This window comes from Haliaeetus albicilla, chromosome 2, assembly GCF_947461875.1.
Source record: "Haliaeetus albicilla chromosome 2, bHalAlb1.1, whole genome shotgun sequence".
Lineage (NCBI taxonomy): Eukaryota > Metazoa > Chordata > Aves > Accipitriformes > Accipitridae > Haliaeetus > Haliaeetus albicilla.
In genome coordinates this window covers 69,378,244-69,397,400 of record NC_091484.1, presented here as the reverse complement: position 1 = coordinate 69,397,400, position 19,157 = coordinate 69,378,244, and the positions used below count along the sequence as shown (strand labels likewise).

The 19,157-nt window shown below is 42.2% G+C and overlaps 1 protein-coding gene across 7 annotated transcripts in view; it reads left to right on the top strand.

Annotated features, from left to right (window-relative positions):
* ZMYND11 (zinc finger MYND-type containing 11) overlaps window positions 1-14,088 on the top strand; it is a 110,356-nt gene extending 96,268 nt beyond the window's left edge. For all 7 annotated transcript variants that reach the window (XM_069778173.1, XM_069778171.1, XM_069778172.1 and 4 more), the window contains 5 exons: window positions 792-999; window positions 3,416-3,484; window positions 5,380-5,652; window positions 6,733-6,918; window positions 11,702-14,088. In XM_069778173.1, the coding sequence (XP_069634274.1) occupies window positions 792-999; window positions 3,416-3,484; window positions 5,380-5,652; window positions 6,733-6,918; window positions 11,702-11,824 (859 nt within the window). In that variant the 3' untranslated portion in view covers window positions 11,825-14,088. The remainder of the gene's footprint in view (window positions 1-791; window positions 1,000-3,415; window positions 3,485-5,379; window positions 5,653-6,732; window positions 6,919-11,701) is intronic.
* Window positions 14,089-19,157: the final 5,069 nt, after the last annotated feature.

Sequence of the window (19,157 nt, the reverse complement as noted above, 5' to 3'; positions counted from 1 at the left end):
TAGTTACTGTGCTGGACTTGGACGAAAGGCCAAACTCCCGGTTGGTGTAAATTAGCATTGTTTCTTTGACTTCACTGAAATGAAATTTATGTTGCAAGAATTGAGAATCTGTCCACAGATGTTGAATTTGTTACAGTATTTACTCTGTTATGTAGATGTGCATGGCAGTGACTCTTTAATATCCAGTGTTGCTTGCTATAACCTTTCAAAATGTCAAGAGCTGCCCGTCTAACTGTATGAGGACCTCTGAAAATATTTAAGAGGACAAAGTACCTTTGGAACCAAAAGCATGAATTCAGTCCCAAAGAGCATGACAATCCCCACATGAGTTCAGTCCCAATAGACAGGGGCCCAAACTACAAAATGTCTCTATTTGAGGTGATAATTTGGTACATTCCTTGACAATTTTAGCAAAGAGGTCAAGGGCTAAATTGGATTAGCATACGAACCTTCAGTAAAGATGTTTCTGTGTCTGATGCAGGGCATTTAGCAAGAGAGCAGATAGGAGATGTGACTGCTGTTGGTGCTGGGGCAGGTTTGTGGCTCACCAAAAAGGAAAGAGACTTTCAGCCATAGCAGCCACAGCTAACAAGTGCTTATAATAACACAAATGTCTAACGGTATGCAGTCTGGTTTTTTTCAAATGTGTTGAATATACAAAAATTCTGAGTAAAAAGGAATTGTCAGTGATTGGCCACTGTGAAAAACTGCTTCTGAAGTCAGTTTCTCAGGTCAAGATCCTTCATCTGTATTTCATGTTTCTGAACCTGTCTGTACTGTGTATTCAAAAGGGCCTGGATCCCCTCTGAAAACATTCAAGATATCACAGTTAACATCCATCGGCTGCACGTGAAACGCAGTATGGGGTGGAAGAAGGCCTGTGATGAGCTGGAACTGCACCAGCGTTTTCTTCGTGAGGGAAGATTCTGGAAATCAAAGAATGAGGATAAAGGGGAAGAGGAGGCAGAGTCAAGTATCTCTTCCACCAGCAATGAGCAAGTGAGTGCTGCCACAATGTTAGCAATAAGGGCAATTTATTAAAGGGTACAAAGATGACATTTTTGATTAATCTACTATTAAATTAGCCTTGTGTTCTGTCTGCAGTTTTGTGGTGACAAGAAGAGGGTTCCAAGGCCTATTTTCCCTATGTTTTGTAGCTCCATAATAGCAAGAATGTAGAGTTTTCCTCTTTCCTCAGTTTCTTGGATGACCTCTGGGAAGTTGCAAAATGTTTGTCACCTACAGCACCTTGATGAGACAGACCAAGATTTCTAAAGTTAAATAGGAATGTTCAAGTTAAATGTCATGGATATCAGATAGACTGCACACCTGCCTTCTTGGACTCCCATCAAGGGACAGCCCTGTAGCTGTTCAGCCTTTTCACAGCTGGAGTATGTTCACTTTGGACGGTATTCTGCGTTACAGATCCCTGAGTAACACCAGCAATGGCATTGTCAGCAAGTCCAATTAAAGTTAGGTGCAAACGCTGCACTTGAGGACCATGTGACCAGCAACTGATTAAAGTCATTAAAAATAACTGCAAAACAAGAAAAATTATATTGCTTTAACAATGGTGAAAAGCTCAAAGGGCCAAGATACAAAATTTGCATTGCCATATGGAAATTCCCTTATCACAGCTGAACGTGGCTAGTCATTCATTGTACAAGAGGGTGTTATATATTCACTATTACTGACTTGGCAGTAAGATTTTCATAGCTTGCAGGATGCTTCTCTGTATTTTTGGCAGCCTTTGCCCTGGCAACATTTTCTTTCCTCATTTAAAACCACTGTCCTCTCTCTTAAGTCTGTATTTTAAAAAATCAGCATGTTTTGACCCTCTTCTTTTGCTCTTTTGTCAAACAGGTCTATCATCCAATTTGTAGCTAAAAACTTAAAGCTTATAAAACTGAATGTTGCTTGAAGGGGATGCTCCTTATCAAAGTGGCTTTAATTTTTTTTAGACTAGTTTGCTTAGCTAACCCTTTGTAGCCCCTTGTCGTGGTTTAACCCCAGCCAGCAACTAAGCACCACGCAGCCGCTCACTCCCTCCCTCCCATCCAGCGGGATGGGGGAGAAAATTGGGAAAAGAAGTAAAACTCCTGGGTTGAGATAAGAACGATTTAATAGAACAGAAAAGAAGAAACTAATAATGATAATGATAACACTAATAAAATGACAACAGTAGTAATAAAAGGATTGGAATGTACAAATGATGTGCAGGGCAATTGCTCACCACCCACTGACTGACACCCAGCCAGTCCCCGAGCGGCGATTCTCCGCCCCCACTTCCCAGTTCCTAAACTAGATGGGACGTCACATGGCATGGAATACACTGTTGGCCAGTTTGGGTCAGGTGCCCTGGCTGGGCATGAGAAGCTGAAAAATCCTTGACTATAGTCTAAACACTACTGAGCAACAACTGAAAACATCAGTGTTATCAACATTCTTCACATACTGAACTCAAAACATAGCACTGTACCAGCTACTGGGAAGACAGTTAACTCTATGCCAGCTGAAACCAGGACACCCCTTTATTTAATGCCGCATATGCAGACATACAACAATATATGATGAAGCAGGAAAACAGTCATAAATATATTTATGAAAGATAACAGTGGCATTTTCCCAGTTTTTGAGAAGTGTCGGTCACAGCATCTGAAGTGTCCATTTGCATATTTTCTGTTCCATCCCAACTGTTCATCCTTCACTTGGTCAATGCTTATACCTGTTTCACTGGTTTCCCAGTTACAGGAACATAAGAGTAGCCATCAAACTCAGTGCTCTGTAGTAATCTGCAGTATCCTGTCACTAACACTACCTGGTACTGGATGCTTCAAAGACAGGAGTAAGAACTTTTCTGTAAGCCATTGTAAGATAATATACCATCCACTTAGATCTCACCACTGTTTCTATGGGTGAAGATTGGCTTTTATTCTAAAGCATGAAGTTTCGTACCCCTCCCAGCATACAGTTATAATCAATTATAGCAAGTCTGGATAATCTTACCATCTTTACATATATTCATTCTCTTTTTATTTATTGCTGTTTTCTGGCTTCAACAAAATCTGCTGCCTAACTACTGATCACAGATATCAGGATATTCCAGAAAACAAGTGTTTGAACTTGTGTGTGAAATGAAGAAAAGAATGATTAAGGGTATTTTAGCAAATACATATTGAATGTTAGAACTTGTTCATGAATTTTTTTTCCTTCATGCAATCATAGTCATCAGTGATAATGTGGAAAGTTTATTGTCTGCACTTCTTATTTAAGAACAGTATTCCACTTTCTATTTGCTAAATTAAATAATTGCAAATAATCACAAATAAAAGGTACATCAGTCATGTGACAATGAACGCTACTTGTATGAACTGTTTTTTGGAATGATTCAATATGCTTTTCTCAATGTTCACAGCTGAAGGTTACTCAGGAACCAAGAGCAAAGAAAGGACGACGTAACCAGAGCATGGAACTCAAAAAAGAAGTAAGTAAAGTCAATTACCATGTTTGTAGAGATAGCAAAGTACAATAAGTCTGAAATTTTAATAGACACTCCTTCAGTTTCTGTCACCTTTTACTGATTTTACAGTCTTAATCTTGAAAGTTCCAGCCCCATAGCTCAGTCCTCCTTGCTAACAAACATAATTGTACCTCCCACATGTAAGCCACTAGTGTCATCATGGTAATATTCTATATCATGAATAAATCAACACTCAGCTTACAACATTTTTTTTTTTAATGACAAATTCAGGCTAGTTCATAAGTCTATAAACAGCAGGAATTATAAAGTATTTTGCATGATCAAGAATATTAAGTTTATAAAATATCATATCCAGCTTTGTCTGTGGAAGTTCCTTCCCTGTTTATCCAACTTGCCCCCTGAATGATCATGTAACCAAGGGACTGTATTATTATGCTTGTACACAAGGGGGCAGTTACCGAGACAGCCATAAATCTCGTATTTCCTAACTTTTGAGTACTTTTTCCTGGCCTTGTTTCAGTTGCATGTTGAACACTTAGAAAAAGTTGCACATATGCACAGTTCTCAAAAGAGGACTCAAGACTGCATTACAGAAGAAGGTTCAGTTATTTTAGCACCAGAGTTATGTGGGATGGCCCTGGTGCCTGAAATAAAAACATTGCCACTCCTAATATCTGGGCATCTGCCTCCCCATTGTATCTGATACCACAGGAGGCACCTTCGTCGATGGAGACACACGGTTTGTGCTCCCTGAGGCACAAGCTATATTTGAGTGCAAGATAGGGAGACTACAGTTTAGGATGTGTCATCATTTTTATTATGTTTTCTGTCAAGCAAATGCTGTAATTTGCTTCATATATTTATGTCTTAACATCTGCCTTCTCAGCTCTGCTCATATTTGATCAGTGATCCAGAAGGCAATCACAGTGACCTATTGGAGAGTAATTGGTTGCACAGTCAGCCTGTGATTGGTGTGAGCAGTGCCCCATCCCACAGACAGGCACAGAGTCCAGTCCTGAGCAAGTCTAGTGTTACAAGGACTGTGTGCTTTGTCTGTACACTGTTAAATGAGCTTTAAAAAATCTAAGTTAAAAAACCAGAACAAATAATGTTGATCTGTATCTTCAGACACTTCAAGTATCAGTAAGAGTTTGCAGGGATATTACTTCTATCCGTTCTAAAGAGCAGGAGCAATTTGTGTTACAGTGTAATAACATAGGCAGCTAAATTCAGTACAGTACACTACAGTAACTATGAATTCTTTCTTGATAATTGTGTAATTACAGAAAGCTTCTGTGGTCATCCAAGTCTAGTTCTATATTATTGGAAGCAAGATTTAGATGCTCATTAGCCTTTCATCTTCAAAGCAACTTTGAAGTACTAATCAATCTTTGCAGCACTAATCAATCTTTGCAGCAGTTCTATGAAATCGGTGGACTATTACAGACTCCAGTGGAGCCTGTTGGGCCAGCATAAGCCCAGAGTTTGCCAAAACAATTCACGCACCTTGGCCACACAGCTACAGTCTCTTCAGGGAGAATGGCAGGGGGAAAAATCTATAGCAACCCTTTAGTAAGCCCAAGGGATCTGCAGGGATTCAGAATAGCCTCTGAAGTTCGTCGTACTTTTTGGGAAGAAAGGCTGGTGAGAATACTGATGTGCTTCTTTCTGGCAGGCTCCTAGCTGAAGTCAGAAAAGCCTCACCAAAGAGCCTACCCAGTGTCAGGCTGGTTTTCCTTGGGGATCCCACATCCCGTTAGCACTACAGGTCTTCAACAGACACCCTTAACATAACTTGTGCTAGCATTTGTCAGGTAACACTTTTTCTCCAGGGGGAACAGAAAGTTAACTTGTTCTATTTTGATATCTGGATTTACAAGTTTGTTCTTTCTCTGTAGGAGCCAGAACCTGAAACTGAAGCAGTAAGTTCAAGCCAGGAAATTCCCACAATGCCTCAGCCCATTGAAAAAGTTTCAGTCTCAACTCAGACCAAGAAGTTAAGTGCCTCTTCTCCAAAAATGCTGCATCGGAGCACCCAGACCAGTAATGATGGAGTGTGTCAGAACATGTGCCATGACAAATACACCAAAATCTTTAATGATTTCAAGGACAGGATGAAAGCTGATCACAAAAGAGAAACTGAGAGAGTTGTGCGAGAGGCAGTGGAAAAGGTAACATGTGTCAAACACCCCCTATGCTCTGGTTTGAGGAGAGGAGGAGTGTGGATTTTTTTCACATTCTTTTCTATTTTTGTAACATCCACCCTTAAGAAAATGAATAAAAACGTTTTCCAAAGAGACCACATAAAAGTAGTCTTCGTTACTGGTTTTTAGACCATTTCTATACCAACAGACCTTAGTTTAAACAGAAAACTCATGCTTTTTTTGTTTCTTGTCCAGTTAAATCAGTTCGTGATCCAAAAATGAAACTAATTGTTTATTCATGAGTATCCATTTCCAAAGCCTTTGTCTCCATTGTCAAGCGTGGTTGTAAACAATGGCATTGTTTAAATGCTATTCATAAATAGTTCTTCTTTTTTCAATCTTCTGACCTAAACATTAAATTTGTTTGAATTTTCTTATCTAATGATAACCTGTTTAAAATTCAATATCTAAGCCTGAGCTGCTCGCCTTTGGCTGGAGAGAGCAAGACAATTTAGAGGATGACTTGTCTGACCTCTCTTAAGTACCTGTCTTAAGACAAGATGAATTTCCTTCTGGATGAAGGACTATGGAATGAACCTAGGGAATTTAAGTGTTAATCCTGTAGGATTAAGACACCAAACTTTTAGATAACTGAGCAAGGGCAAAGGAATCCCACTGACAATGAATACTAAAAAGTACCTCTTACAGAACTCAGGAATGTTCTATTTTTTTATTTTCCATTGTGCCCTTGCTGTAGATTTATATGCAGTTGTACATCTGGAAAAGACAAAATCTTTGTCTAAGATAAATTCATAAATTTGTAAGCTGATCGTTGGCAAAATATACATGGAACCTATTTAGCTGGTTTTGTAGGTGTCTAGCAGAATAGAAATATGGTGGCATTTTTATTTTGAACATTTCTTATGGGATGGAAGTTTTGTTATAACTCTAAAGGAAAGAACTTCTTGTTTTCTAATTAGGAGAAATCTCTAATTATGTGACCTCCACCCACATCAGTAATAGAGGTTTAAAGAGTAGAGGTTTAAAGAAGATACTTTAATTCCAATAGCTGTCCATTGACTTGTTTTGCTGACTTTCTTATGGCAGCTGCGTACAGAGATGGAAGAAGAGAAAAGGCAGGCTGTAAATAAAGCTGTGGCCAACGCACAAGGAGAGATGGACAGAAAATGTAAGCAGGTAAAGGAGAAGTGCAAAGAAGAATTTTTAGAAGAAATTAAGAAGCTAGCAGGCCAGCACAAGCAACTGATTTCCCAGACCAAGAAGAAGCAGTGGGTAAGTGTCAAAAATATATTACAAGAGAGTAAGTGGAAATGTATAATGCATACTGCAGGCCAATTGAAGGTGATTTCTTCCTTAGTTTTAACTGCACTGTTTTTTTCACTGGTCTTTCAGCTTTAAAGTTTTTTCTTTCACATTTCTGCTTTCAGATTTTCTTAACCTCCAAATTTCAACTTGAAGTTCTGATTACTTTCCATCTTAATTATGTAGTGTTAACAGCACCATCTTCTTGAATCCAATCAGATGTTAGTATCAAAATATTTTTTTCTAAATGCAGTTTTACTCCATTTAAGACATGTTTTGCATTATGTTCACACTCCTTTGATCTCAAGGCTCCAGAGGGTACAGTATCTGGCTGCATCAATTTGGATTCCCTTGCTAATAATTCTGGTAGTGATATCCTTTTGGCCTTCCTCTCCCAGCTTTTTCTGCAGCTCTTTTATGTTCTTTTGTATTTAAGACATGACTTTCTGAAATACATTTCTCTCCCTTGTTCAGTCCTTAAGCCCAAATCTACAAAAAAACATTTGTATGCCCTTTAGAAAAGTAAAAACAGGCATCTAACTTACCATTCTCTTACATGCTGCAAACTTTTCCCGGTTTTTGGGTTTGTGTCTCACGTTTTCTTTTCAAGCCAGAAGTGTGTTCTCCCACACGGCTGTACAGCATCTACTCAAACATTGCAAGTACTATAATACTGTGCTGCTAGCCTATAACAGAGTAAGGGTGGAAACTGTTATGCTGAGGAGTGGTGAGCCTGGCACACACAAACTTTGCTATTTCTTCGCTAATTTTCATAGAACAAGGAAATGAAAACCATCGTTCAGGAAATCACACTGCACTCTATTAGCTATCTGTAACATACAGGAAGGCGGGTACAAGATTTTCTGCTCGCCTCCTTCCGAGCTTTGATTTTGCCAGATGCAGCTGAGAAGCGTGCGGGTGCCTTGCCACAAGATGGCACGATGATCTGAGCGATGGCCAGCTGCCGTCCCACTGCCACTGCCGCCCAGGGACAGCCAGCCCTGGCTCTGTCCCGCAGCTCCCGTTTGTCTTCTGCTGCGAAGAGCTGTTTGTTTATGTTCAGCCTCATTAGTCCTTGTTCTTACAGATGAAACGATGGTCCCTGCAGAGAAAATTCTGCTCTTTAGAAGGCTGAAATAAATACTAAGGCGAGACAATCGGTTGCTGACTATCACAGTTATGAGTTTGGTTTTTTGTAAAGAGCAGAATTGCTTCCAATGCCAGAGCTCCTGTAGAGTCTTCATTTCTGTTCCTAGTAGAGATTTTACTGTGGGTGTTACAATGCTGCAGTGCTTAGGTCTCTGTCAGTTAGAAAATTCCTCCCTGTCTACCTGTCTCTGCAGACCAGAGAAGTTATTTAGGTCTCTGACTTGATCAAGTTACTGTGTTTAATGAGTCACCAGCTGCGGGTGTCTGCATGCACGCTTTTGCCTGTAGCACTTGAGAGGGAAATTGAATTGCCTTTGCCCACTATAGAACTACATCAAATTAGCTCTCTTCTGTCAAAAGTTAAGAGTGCATGTGTGAACAGTTGCCACCATTCAGCTGATACGCACGCAGTAACTCAATCGCAGTAACTTGCTTGTGAGTCTGGACAACTTAGCTATAGCTACTTTTTGGTGTTTTTGAAGGCAAAATTTGTAAAAAGAGACTCCTGAGACTTGCTTTCATCCACTTGAATGTGCCTTTACGATATCCTTTAGGCTAATCAGAGAGTGCCCTGGTACCACATCACTGCATCTCATGATCATGTGTATAAAGCCTCTTTCTGAGCAAGACAATTAAAGATATAAAGAGTATTTGACAGTTTTGCCTATTTCTGTGGCCCCAGAACTATCTCTCAATCACCACCTTAGATGAAGGCATCATACAGGCAGCTGGTTTGCATGTGGTAGGAGAGGGAGGATAAGGATAAACACCTTTGCATTCAAACTGATGGATCTGCCTGCCAACACACAGCCTCAGGCGGCTGGAGTTGGTCCAATTACACAACTCCCCAGTGATTTTTCCTTCCATGGTACTAATGACAGTCCCTGGTGTGTAGTAATGCTCTTGTATGCTGCTATTATAATGATACCTCCTTACCAAAATCTCATGTAATTAACACACATACTAAATGAGTTTTGGTGGCTTTGCTTTTTAATTAGAAGCAGAGACCTCTGGTTTTGCGTAATGCAGATGCTTAGGCTTGGGAATACAGCTGCTATTATTCACGCTATATATATCTTTTCTCAAACCACCTCCCCCCCCCCCCCAAAATCCAGTCAGGATGAAGGGATCGCTTTGCTGATGGTGTACAGGCATGTGAGAAGATGTGCTCCCGGCTCTCAGGAACCTAACACATAGTTAAAGAACAATATTTTCTGTTGCTCTAACTGGTCACAGTCCCCTTGGCTTAATGCAATTTCATTTTTATACCTCCAAAAAATTTGGATTTAATACAGATATCTCAAGTAAATAGCAAATGAAAGGAAGAAATGTAAAGGCAGGGATAATGATCATGAGATCATGCAGTTTGATGGCCTCCAGAATACAGGCTAGAGTGCCAGTCTTGACAATGTTTCTTTTTTAATTCCTCCCAATTCTTTTATTTGCGTATAAGCCTCATGTAAGTTGGTGCATAGTTCATTTTTATAGATAATTTTTAACTTCTGTCTCTTTCAATTCTATACATGTATATTTATTCTAACTTGCAGCAGGTTGTTTTTAAGTGAATGAACATTGTCCATGATGTGTACTGTCTGAAACAAAAACCCAAGTGCTTGATAACATTTAGAAAGAGGAAAATGCAAAGAAAAGAGGAGGCCTGAGGCTAGCTGGCATTTTGCCTTCTCTGCCACATGTGCTGGTACCAGCTTAGATGCACTATTGTCCTTTTGTAAGTGGAGATTTACATCCGACTCTTATGGCCAGCATATGTAAAGGGAAGTGCAGGACCCACAGATCAGTTGTCCTCTCCTGTCTTAGCTTTTTTTGATCTCTCCAAGGAAGCAGATGTGAAGCTGGTATCTGGGCTGAGGCCCATGCTGTACATAATGGAGAGACACAGCTGTTCCCTGCATCTTTCCAGTGGATGATCCTAATGCTTCCCACAGGCTTGTGGGCAGCCAGCAACATGAAAAACCAGGAAAACAGCTCTCGAGAGGACACTTGTTTGCAGACATTTCTACAGATAAACTTCCCTGGAGCTAAGTTGTAAAAGGAAAATGGAGAGGTTCCCTTCTCGTGCAGCTAGGGCAGTCCCTTTATTGCTGATGTAAATAAATGGTTATCAGTTTAGCCAATGTAAATGCCGGCTTTCTTGGAACTGTCTTTTAGTAGTGTGGAGGGTTGTTGTGTTTTTGTTTTGTATTAAGGCAGTTGGGTTTGTTTTCTTTGTAATTCTCTGTTTTATTAATAATGCTGTAGCTAGACAGGACATAAAAAGTAAATTGTGTGTTCTTCTGTGGTTTGATAGCAGCCTGCACAGACTGTGTGATATCCCTCCCTCTGTTCCCTGTCATGCAATAAGCATTTCAGACTGGATTCATAAAATACTCTCTGATTTTCAGCAGACCAAATTCAGAAAGACAAATCTGAGATCATTAGAAGCTGGCTCTCAAAGGCGCTAAGTATAAGTGGTTCGCAGCAATGCCACCCTACTTTACAAGATCTTGTCAGAATGATAGTTAATGCTTTCGCAACACTCTCTTAAGGGGTATAAAACCACCTGGAGACAGGGCACATTGCCCGTCTGGGTGCTGTACCTCCTTGTTGACCACCTCTAGTGTTGACCAGCATGTTGATTCCCTTTTTTTAGATCCTCAGAGGCCTCGGGGTTATTCTCCAGGTAGCTCTTCCAGCTTCCAGGAAACTGGGGGCATTCTGTGTGTTCCAGAGTAGAAATCCTCTTTGCTGCAGCACTCCCCAGAACCAAGTATTTCTGCAGAAATCATGGGCTGTGCACCGTCTCTTTCTTTCAGTTTTGTGCCATCCTGGCAGGTATGACAAGGGGCAAGAGCCCACGCAGCCATCCTGCGTATGAGAGGCCTTCTCTGGTTTCTGGAAGACTTGAAGGAAAAGGCACTTTCTTGCTCTTCTCAGTAGCACTGATGTAGCACAAAGTTTTCTTTTCATGAGATTGCAGCGCTGTCTGGCAGTCAGCAAACCCCAATGACAGTAGCCGCCTTGCAGACCTACCCTAAATCGGCTATAACAAACCACTTGGTAACAAATTACTCTTTTCTCCAGTGATGTTATTGTTGACTTTTGAGGTTTTCCTAGCCCAAAAGGATCTTCCCCAGTAACCTCTGGACAGGTCAGGCTTGTAGAGAAACCTCAGAAACTCCAGTTTTCAAGCTTGCACAGAACCTGTTCAGGCCAGAAGTGCCTGTTGATTTATCATAGCTTTTAAGACATAGATCAGCATGCCATTACACAAATGTAGGGTAAAAGATGGTTCCTGCACTGTATGGCTGAAAAATGTCAGTCCACTGCCCTGAGAGATGAGTTTTCTTAAATGAGAGATGATTTTTTCAAAAGCAATAATCCCGACTCTGGAAAATATGAAAGCATTGTGCAGATTTGCTAAAGATTGCTGCTTTACTCAGCACATGTGAAAAAAGCCCTCCTGCCTCTGGATGCCCCAAGTATAAATAAAAGAGAAGTATTGCTCTGCATGTGCTGGTTCATCCACGAGCAGGTGAGAACACTTGTGCGTTGGTAAGAAGGGATCCTGCGAGGGTGGTAATCTCGTCTCGTTTGTTCTCTCCAGTGCTACAACTGTGAAGAGGAGGCCATGTACCACTGCTGCTGGAACACTTCCTACTGCTCCATCAAGTGTCAGCAGGAGCACTGGCATGCTGAACACAAACGTACCTGCCGCAGAAAAAGATGAAAGAGTTATTCCTCCCCTAGAAAACCACCCCGATGATTGCTATTCTCAGACACAGCGGTTTTTGTTTCCAAGAAGCCAAAATTGTTTAGAATTTGCTTCCCATTTTGCACCAGCCTTTAAACACTTTTCGTAAAAGAAATTTTGCACAGTAATTTCAATCTTCTGTTTAATGCTCCTCCAAAATTTTGTCGGCGAAATGAATTTAACATCTGTGGGAGCAGGTTACTTTAAATAATTTTGAACTAGAGGATTTGTTGCATTTTCAGCAAATTTTAAAACATTTTTAGGTTTTACAGAGATTTTAATCTTTAAAAACAGCAGATCTAAAAAGAAAAATCATGCAAGTTTAACAAAGGAACATTTAAAAACTAGATCTGAATGTAAGAAGTATAGAACTGTTTCAGAAAAAACAAAGCATACTACCTTGATGTAACATTTATTTCTTAACCTTGTTGAGCTGGTTTTGTTCAGCTTAATTTTACTGTTTAAAGGCATTATCTATTGGTTATACCAGTGGGTACATGATTGAATTTAGGGAACAGGGTTGACACAGCAGGTGCTAGTCCTGCGTATTTTTTCTTAAATATTTCCCAACTGTGTTTTATTTTCATTATTTCTTTTCAATATATAACTTTTATAACAAAATATTAGCTTTGATCTTGTAGTTTAAAATCACAGGGAACTGGGGTAATCTTTTACTGAGCTGGATCTTAGAGAAAAATGAATATTTAAATTTTGAAGTTTGCACATTTCATCTTTGTCCTAACATGAGTGCTTGTAACAAGAATAAGAAAAGCCAAAAAAACAAAAAAAACAACTACCTTTACTCATACATGGGATTATGAGGCATACAAATTTCTTTATTGCACCCCCCCTTCAGCCTCCCCAATCCAACATCATTTGACTGCCTATGATCTGGTGTCACCTGGTCCATTGTAACTTGATGATAAAAGGAGAAAAAGCACTTAAGTTTCACAGAAGCCGTTATGTTTGTAGTAATGGGTCATTGCCTAATAATGAGCTCCATCACTGTACTCAGAATGAAGAATAATGCATGTTAATTTTCTTGTATTAAAGATGCCGTGATTTGTAAAAAGTCTGTATTTTGCGGAATGTCTGGATTAAGAAGCATTACCAATAGGAATGGATCGATAGTTGAAAAATGATTTCTTTTTGTTTGTTTTATATATAGATATATGAATTGCATCCATGTTCAGAGACAATTTTTTAAATAGATGTAAAGCTTACTTAAATAGCTTTTCTTTTAAAGTGTCTCCGCATTTTAGTTTCTTTCAAAGATTGGTCTTAGACTGAGTCATACGCCCATTAATCATCCAGCTATTTTTTGAGAAGTTAGAGGAATAATTTGTAAATATTTATTTAGATCTTTGATATTTATTGAAAGCAATTACATGATGGAACGATGGAAGCTGAAGAATCAGGAGGAAAGCCTTTAAAAAAGTTTTCTCTAGGATTTGTCAGGGTCATTGTAAAGATGAAAATATAACTAAGACTTCTGTGAACTACCACTGAAATCCTGATCTTTTTTACTTACAGTGGTGATATAAGTTAATTGACTAGATACTGCCAAATAATGCCCAATATGTTGCAGAAATTAAGTGGTAAGCTGATTGGAAAAAATAGTAAGTAGATGGTAACTTGTATTACCACAGCTACATTATTGCCTGATAAATGTGTAATTAACTTTTGTCGCCTCTGTGTTGTGACTGTAAAACACTTCACAACTAAAAATCAATCTATCTTGTTCGATTACTTTACAAGTTCCAAAACTTCGATCCACCCCTATGAAAGCAAGTTATTGTGGAAATATTTTTGGTGTAAAATCATTCCAGAATATGTAATATTTAACTGATAGCTGCATGAAAGTAAGATTCGTGTTACTTTGGCTTTTTTGTCTCTGTTGACACGGTTGCACATTTCCAAGTTACTACAGCGTGAAAACTGTGTGTTTTAAAGAAAAAAAACAAAACAAAAAAAAAAAAAGATTGTGGCCTGGTTTTGTATAAGTTTTAGGTAAAATTACAATTGATTGTTTTAGGAATCATGATTTAAAATTAATTTTTCTGCAAATCATAAAGCTATATTAAAGTGTTGAGCTTAGCCACTATGCACATTGTAATTATTCATTGTGGCTGTCCAGTTTATGATGCATTCTGGCATTTTGTAAGCTGCTCTGACTAGCAATATATAGAGTCATTTAATGTGTTAACATTGGTTAATAAATGTATTTAAAAAAAACCTCACTGAAAGTGTCTGCGCTGATTTTGGCCAGTTGTCCTCACGCCCTTGGGTGGGCATGCATGTGGCTGCTATTTTTACTTGTCCTCACCCAGAAAGACGGGGGCCGTGGGTGGGGGAGCTGTGCCCGAACTCGCAGGGGCCTCGCTCCCGGCTCGAGGTGAGCTGGCAGGTCCATCCAAGGGCTTGAGCATTTAGCATGGCTCTCGGCACCCAAAGTCCATCTTTTCAGCCCGTTCAGGGCCAGCAGCCTCTGAGGGTTGCATCCGTCACGCTCTGGTTTTAATGCCAGGCCCTGCGCTGCCGGCAGCCGGGGTGGGACTCGCAGACCCCCCGCTCCCTGTGCTTCCTCTCGCCCCCAGCCCCACTCTGCCTCTTCCCTAACCCAGTCACCAGCCCTGAGCCTGCGCCTGTTATATAGTTTATTAATAAAATAATTCTATCTGGAGGGACTGAGAGGACTCTATGAATCCAGCTCCAGCCTGAAGGGCGGCAGCGTTGCTCTTACAAAGGCAGCCCTGAGAAGCAGCAGTCTCTTTCACTTATTTTTGAAGTCGGGACTTGCTGCCAGCCAGGTGCCCGAGGGAGCTGCTGCCCACCGGGCATGTCCTACAGCCACCCCCAAGAGAAGGGGCCATTTGGGAACGAGCCACAGGCAGGGCGCGTTGTCCTGGAGCCCCATCATCACTTCAGGGCTGCAGGAGGGACACCGTGGGAATTGGATTCTCTGTGGCAATTAAGAATTTCCCTGTGGGAATTAAGACCTGCTAGTCCTGGGGGAGAGGGGAATTATATTTTGAATATTTAAAGATCCCTCAGAAGTTTTTTATTATTTTACTATCCAAACTTTTCTGTTCTTACATGAGTCATAGCATTTTACCTGAAAGTGCAAATTTTATTCATTCATCTTGATGAAACTCGATTAAATACAAATAACCAGCATAGTGCGTGTATTACAAATGAATCATTTATGCTTAATCAAGCTGGCAAAGCAGGATCAGGAAGCAGCATCCTCCTCCTCCAGCTCCCTTTCGCAGACCTTCTCCCCTTTCGATGACTGTGGTCAGCCTCCAACCACAGCGCCGCTCACCAGCACCCCCCTGGCAGAAATCCCTGGTGGAAACACTCGCCCCACTCCCCTCCCCACGTGCATTTGACCGGTTCAGGTGTCACCAGTGGGGCCGGTATCGGGACCAAACAGGTTAAATGCTTTGGAAGTGCCACGGTAGCTTCCCACTCTCACCGCTTAACAGGGGTCCTCTGTGACCTGCTGTACCCGATCACACACCCATGCTGGGCCCTGTCACTGCCACCCCTGCAAAGCAGAGGAGAATATTTGTCCTTGCACTGCCCCAAACCTGCAAATTTTCTTCCACCAGCAATATTAGGCTGAGCAGGAGTTCCTCTGAGCTGCTTCATCTTCACCCCTGCAGACAGGGCTATACCTTAGTCTTCCTAGACCACCAGTCTTAAAGGCTTTTTATGGTTTGCTTTTCCTATTTTTTATCATTATTATGATTATTTTTTTAATGATTATTAATTTTAGCTCTGCCTATTACTTTATTTTAATAAGGAGGAGCAGTGGTTTCTGCCTCCTGCTTCCTTTAGGTGGAGTGAGCTGCCCGGCTCAGAGCTTGTTTGCCTTTCCAGGTCTTAAATGACTGAGTATGTGAAATATGTTTGGGATTTGTTACCGGTAGTTAGAGGCTACCCAGCCAATTTTAGCCTTACTGAGTGAGAGCACATATGTGACCTGTGCATATGCTTTCCAAATGCTTCCATAAATCGAGTTGGGGGGGGGTGGTATCAAAACCAGAAAAGCCCATCTTGCTTTGTTTCATGTTAAGGAAATTCAATTGTAAGTGGAAAGGTCCATCCGTTTGTGAGAATAATAGAGTATTTTTGGTTTTAAGTGGGAGATGTTGATAGCTAATGTAAAAGAAAAAAACCAACTGTCCTGGACCTTCCAAAACCCTGAAAAAACTGTCATATTTTATCTTAATAAAACCTATTTCCAGAGGCTCAAAAGTACATTAGACTCAGTAATGCTCTTCAAAAAAAAAGAAATGCTGGGTTGCTAAAGGTTCAAAATTGTAAAATCAGAAAAAGAAAGAGAACCCAGTGAAAATTAACCCTAAATTGCCCCTCCTGCTCCCCATGCCATGCCTGACCAGGGACCCCTTCTGCCCCATGGCCCTGGAGCCAGTAGTGATGTGCAGAAGGACACCTTCAGGCAGGGCAAACAGTGATGCAGGGGCTGAAATTAAATACAGCGTCTGCTTTGCAGATAATTTTTGCATAGAAGGGGACTAATAATTGAAGATAATACAGAAGAAAGGCCAAGAGAGCGAGAATGGGCCATGCTAAAAGGCAGAGCGATGTGTTTGTTTACGAAGCCACTGGCCAGTTTCTGTTAACTCCCTGGAAGTGAAATCTAAGCTGGCGTAAAGCTTCAATGGAAATAGGATTTGCCCCAGAGAAGTACCTAAAAATAAACCTGAGTTCTGCATAGAGAAGATGCTGTGAAGCTGGTTATACAAAATCCTTTACTAGTGTTTGGAAAAGGACTTCTGCAGCAGAAAACAATGTTTACTAGTAAAGCCAGAGCACTGTTTTATTTTTAACAACTGCTTTGTTAATGGGAACAGTCTCTTTCGCAGCCAGCCACTGCAGGTGGCTCAGGTCTCTGCTTCTCCTCCGCTCGTGCTCCCACGGGAAGAGCCTGTGGGAGCTGGCTCTGTGTGGGGCCAGTGCTGAGCCACGATCCCACTGTGCCTGGCCACAGCAATGGGGTTTTGTCCCTTGTAAAAGGGTCTTCAAGGTGAAAAATGGCTCCATTAAAAGCAAAAAGGGAATCGGTGCCTTGCACACTGCAGCTCTCAAAGTCCCTGTCATCAGAAAAGAGGGTTTTGCCTGGTGTGGGCCAATACGCACACCTCGGCTGCTCAGGGCACCCTGTTAACTGTCCTTCTTAGAAGGAATAAGAGCTGTTTTCCACACTAGAGAGCTGTGCAGGTCTGGTGTGCTCTCAGGAGGGAGAAAAATGAGGCATCCAAACCCCAGGGGCACAGGCAGCGCGGCGCAGGCAGGGAGCTCCTCTGCTGCCTGTGCTGAAGCTCAGCCCCCACCAAGGAGCAACACTGGCTCCTTCCCAAAGAAAAAGCACAGCCAGAAAGTCTGCCATGCATGCCTTATGCACTAGAGAGAGAATTTCTTTGGCTGGCACAACACTTGACTGAGTGACAGAGCCTTTCCCCGTTTTTTCACAAGTCTGTAAAAACCATGAATGCCGGAAAGCCTTTTATTTTTCCCCTGAAGAACCAAAAGATGTGCAATTCAGTAATGCAATTGCTTGTTACTTTTTCCTGCAGACGCTGGAGCCAGCAGCGTTTTAACTCTGGGCTCCCTAATGCCAGCAGCAGCCGGAGCAGTGGGCTGCTGCTCCGTGCTAACTGAGCTGTTGTGAGTTGGCGCTGGATGCTAAGCCAGAGCCCAGGACCACTCACTCCTTCTCACCAGCAGCTGCATGGCCACTGAGTCTCTGTGCAGTATTGTGCTTGACCAACCTGATCTCCTTCTGTGACCAGGTGACCCACCTAGTAGATGAGGGAAAGGCTGTGGATATTGTCTACCTGGACTTCAGCAAGGCCTTTGACACTGTCTCTCATGGCATACGCCTTGAGAGGCTGGTGTCTCATGACAAGTGGCTGGATGGAGGAGCCCAGAGGGTTGTGGTGAATGGGGTGAAATCCAGTTGGCGGCTGGTCACAAGTGGTGTTCCCCAGGGCTCCATACTGGGGCTGGTTCTGTTTAATATCTTTATCAATGATCTGGACAAGGGGATCGAGTGCACCCACAGTAAGTTTGCAGATGACACCAAGTTGGGAGGGAGGGTTGATCTGCTCAAGGGTAGGAAGGCTCTACAGAGGGATCTGGACAGGCTGGATCGATGGGCTGAGGCCAATTGTATGAGGTTCAACAAGGCCAAGTGCCGAATCCTGCACTTGGGTCACAGCAACCCCATGCAGCGCTACAGGCTTGGGGAAGAGTGGCTGGAAAGCTGCCCAGCAGAGAAAGACCTGGGGGTGCTGGTTGACAGCCGGCTGGATATGAGCCAGCAGTGTGCCCAGGTGGCCAAGAAGGCCAACAGCATGCTGGCCTGTATCAGAAACAGTGTGGCCAGCAGGAGTGGGGAAGTGATTGTTCCCCTGTATTCGGCACTGGTGAGGCTGCACCTTGAGTACTGTGTTCAGTTTTGGGCCCCTCACTACAGGAAAGACGTGGAGGTGCTGGAGTGTGTTCAGAGAAGGGCAACCAAGCTGGTGAAGGGCCTGGAGCACAAGTCTTATGAGGAGCAGCTGAGGGAACTGGGGTTGTTTAGTCTGGAATAAAAGAGGCTGAGGGGAGACCTCATCGCTCTCTACAACTACCTGAAAGGGGGTTGTAGTGAGGTGGGTGCTGGTCTCTTCTGTCAGGTGGCTGGAGATAAGACAAGAGGAAATGACCTCAAGTTGCAGCAAGGGAGATTTAGGTTGGGTATTAGGAAAAATTTTTTTACTGAGAGGGTTGTCAAACACTGGAGTGGGCTGCCCAGGGAAGTGGTTGAGTCACCATCCCTGGAGGTGTTCAAAAAGCGCGTAGACAAGGCACTTCAGAACATGGTTTAGTGGGCATGGATGATGGTTGGAATCGATGATCTTGAAGGTCTTTTCCAACATAATGATTCCATGATTCTATTTGGATGAGTGCAATGCTGCACTTGCAAACAAAAAACCCCAAGCCTTGGAGACTGTATTTCACTCCAGTCAGCGGGGTGACGTTGGGTTTTTGGAGCCCAGAAGGGGAGCAGGAGGCAGCTCACACAGCCGGTCCCTGCCCCGCAGTGCTGGATCTGTCCTGCGCTGCCACCAGCTCCAGCTGAGAAAGCTCTGAGCCACCTCAAGACTGGCCCCGTGCAGGAGCCTCCTTTCGAAAGCTATTGAAAATAACAAGCATCAACTGCTGCAGGAAAGGCCCACGCAGGGAAAAAGCAGCCAGAAACTCACGTTTAAGAGCTACAGGCCTCCCCGAACAT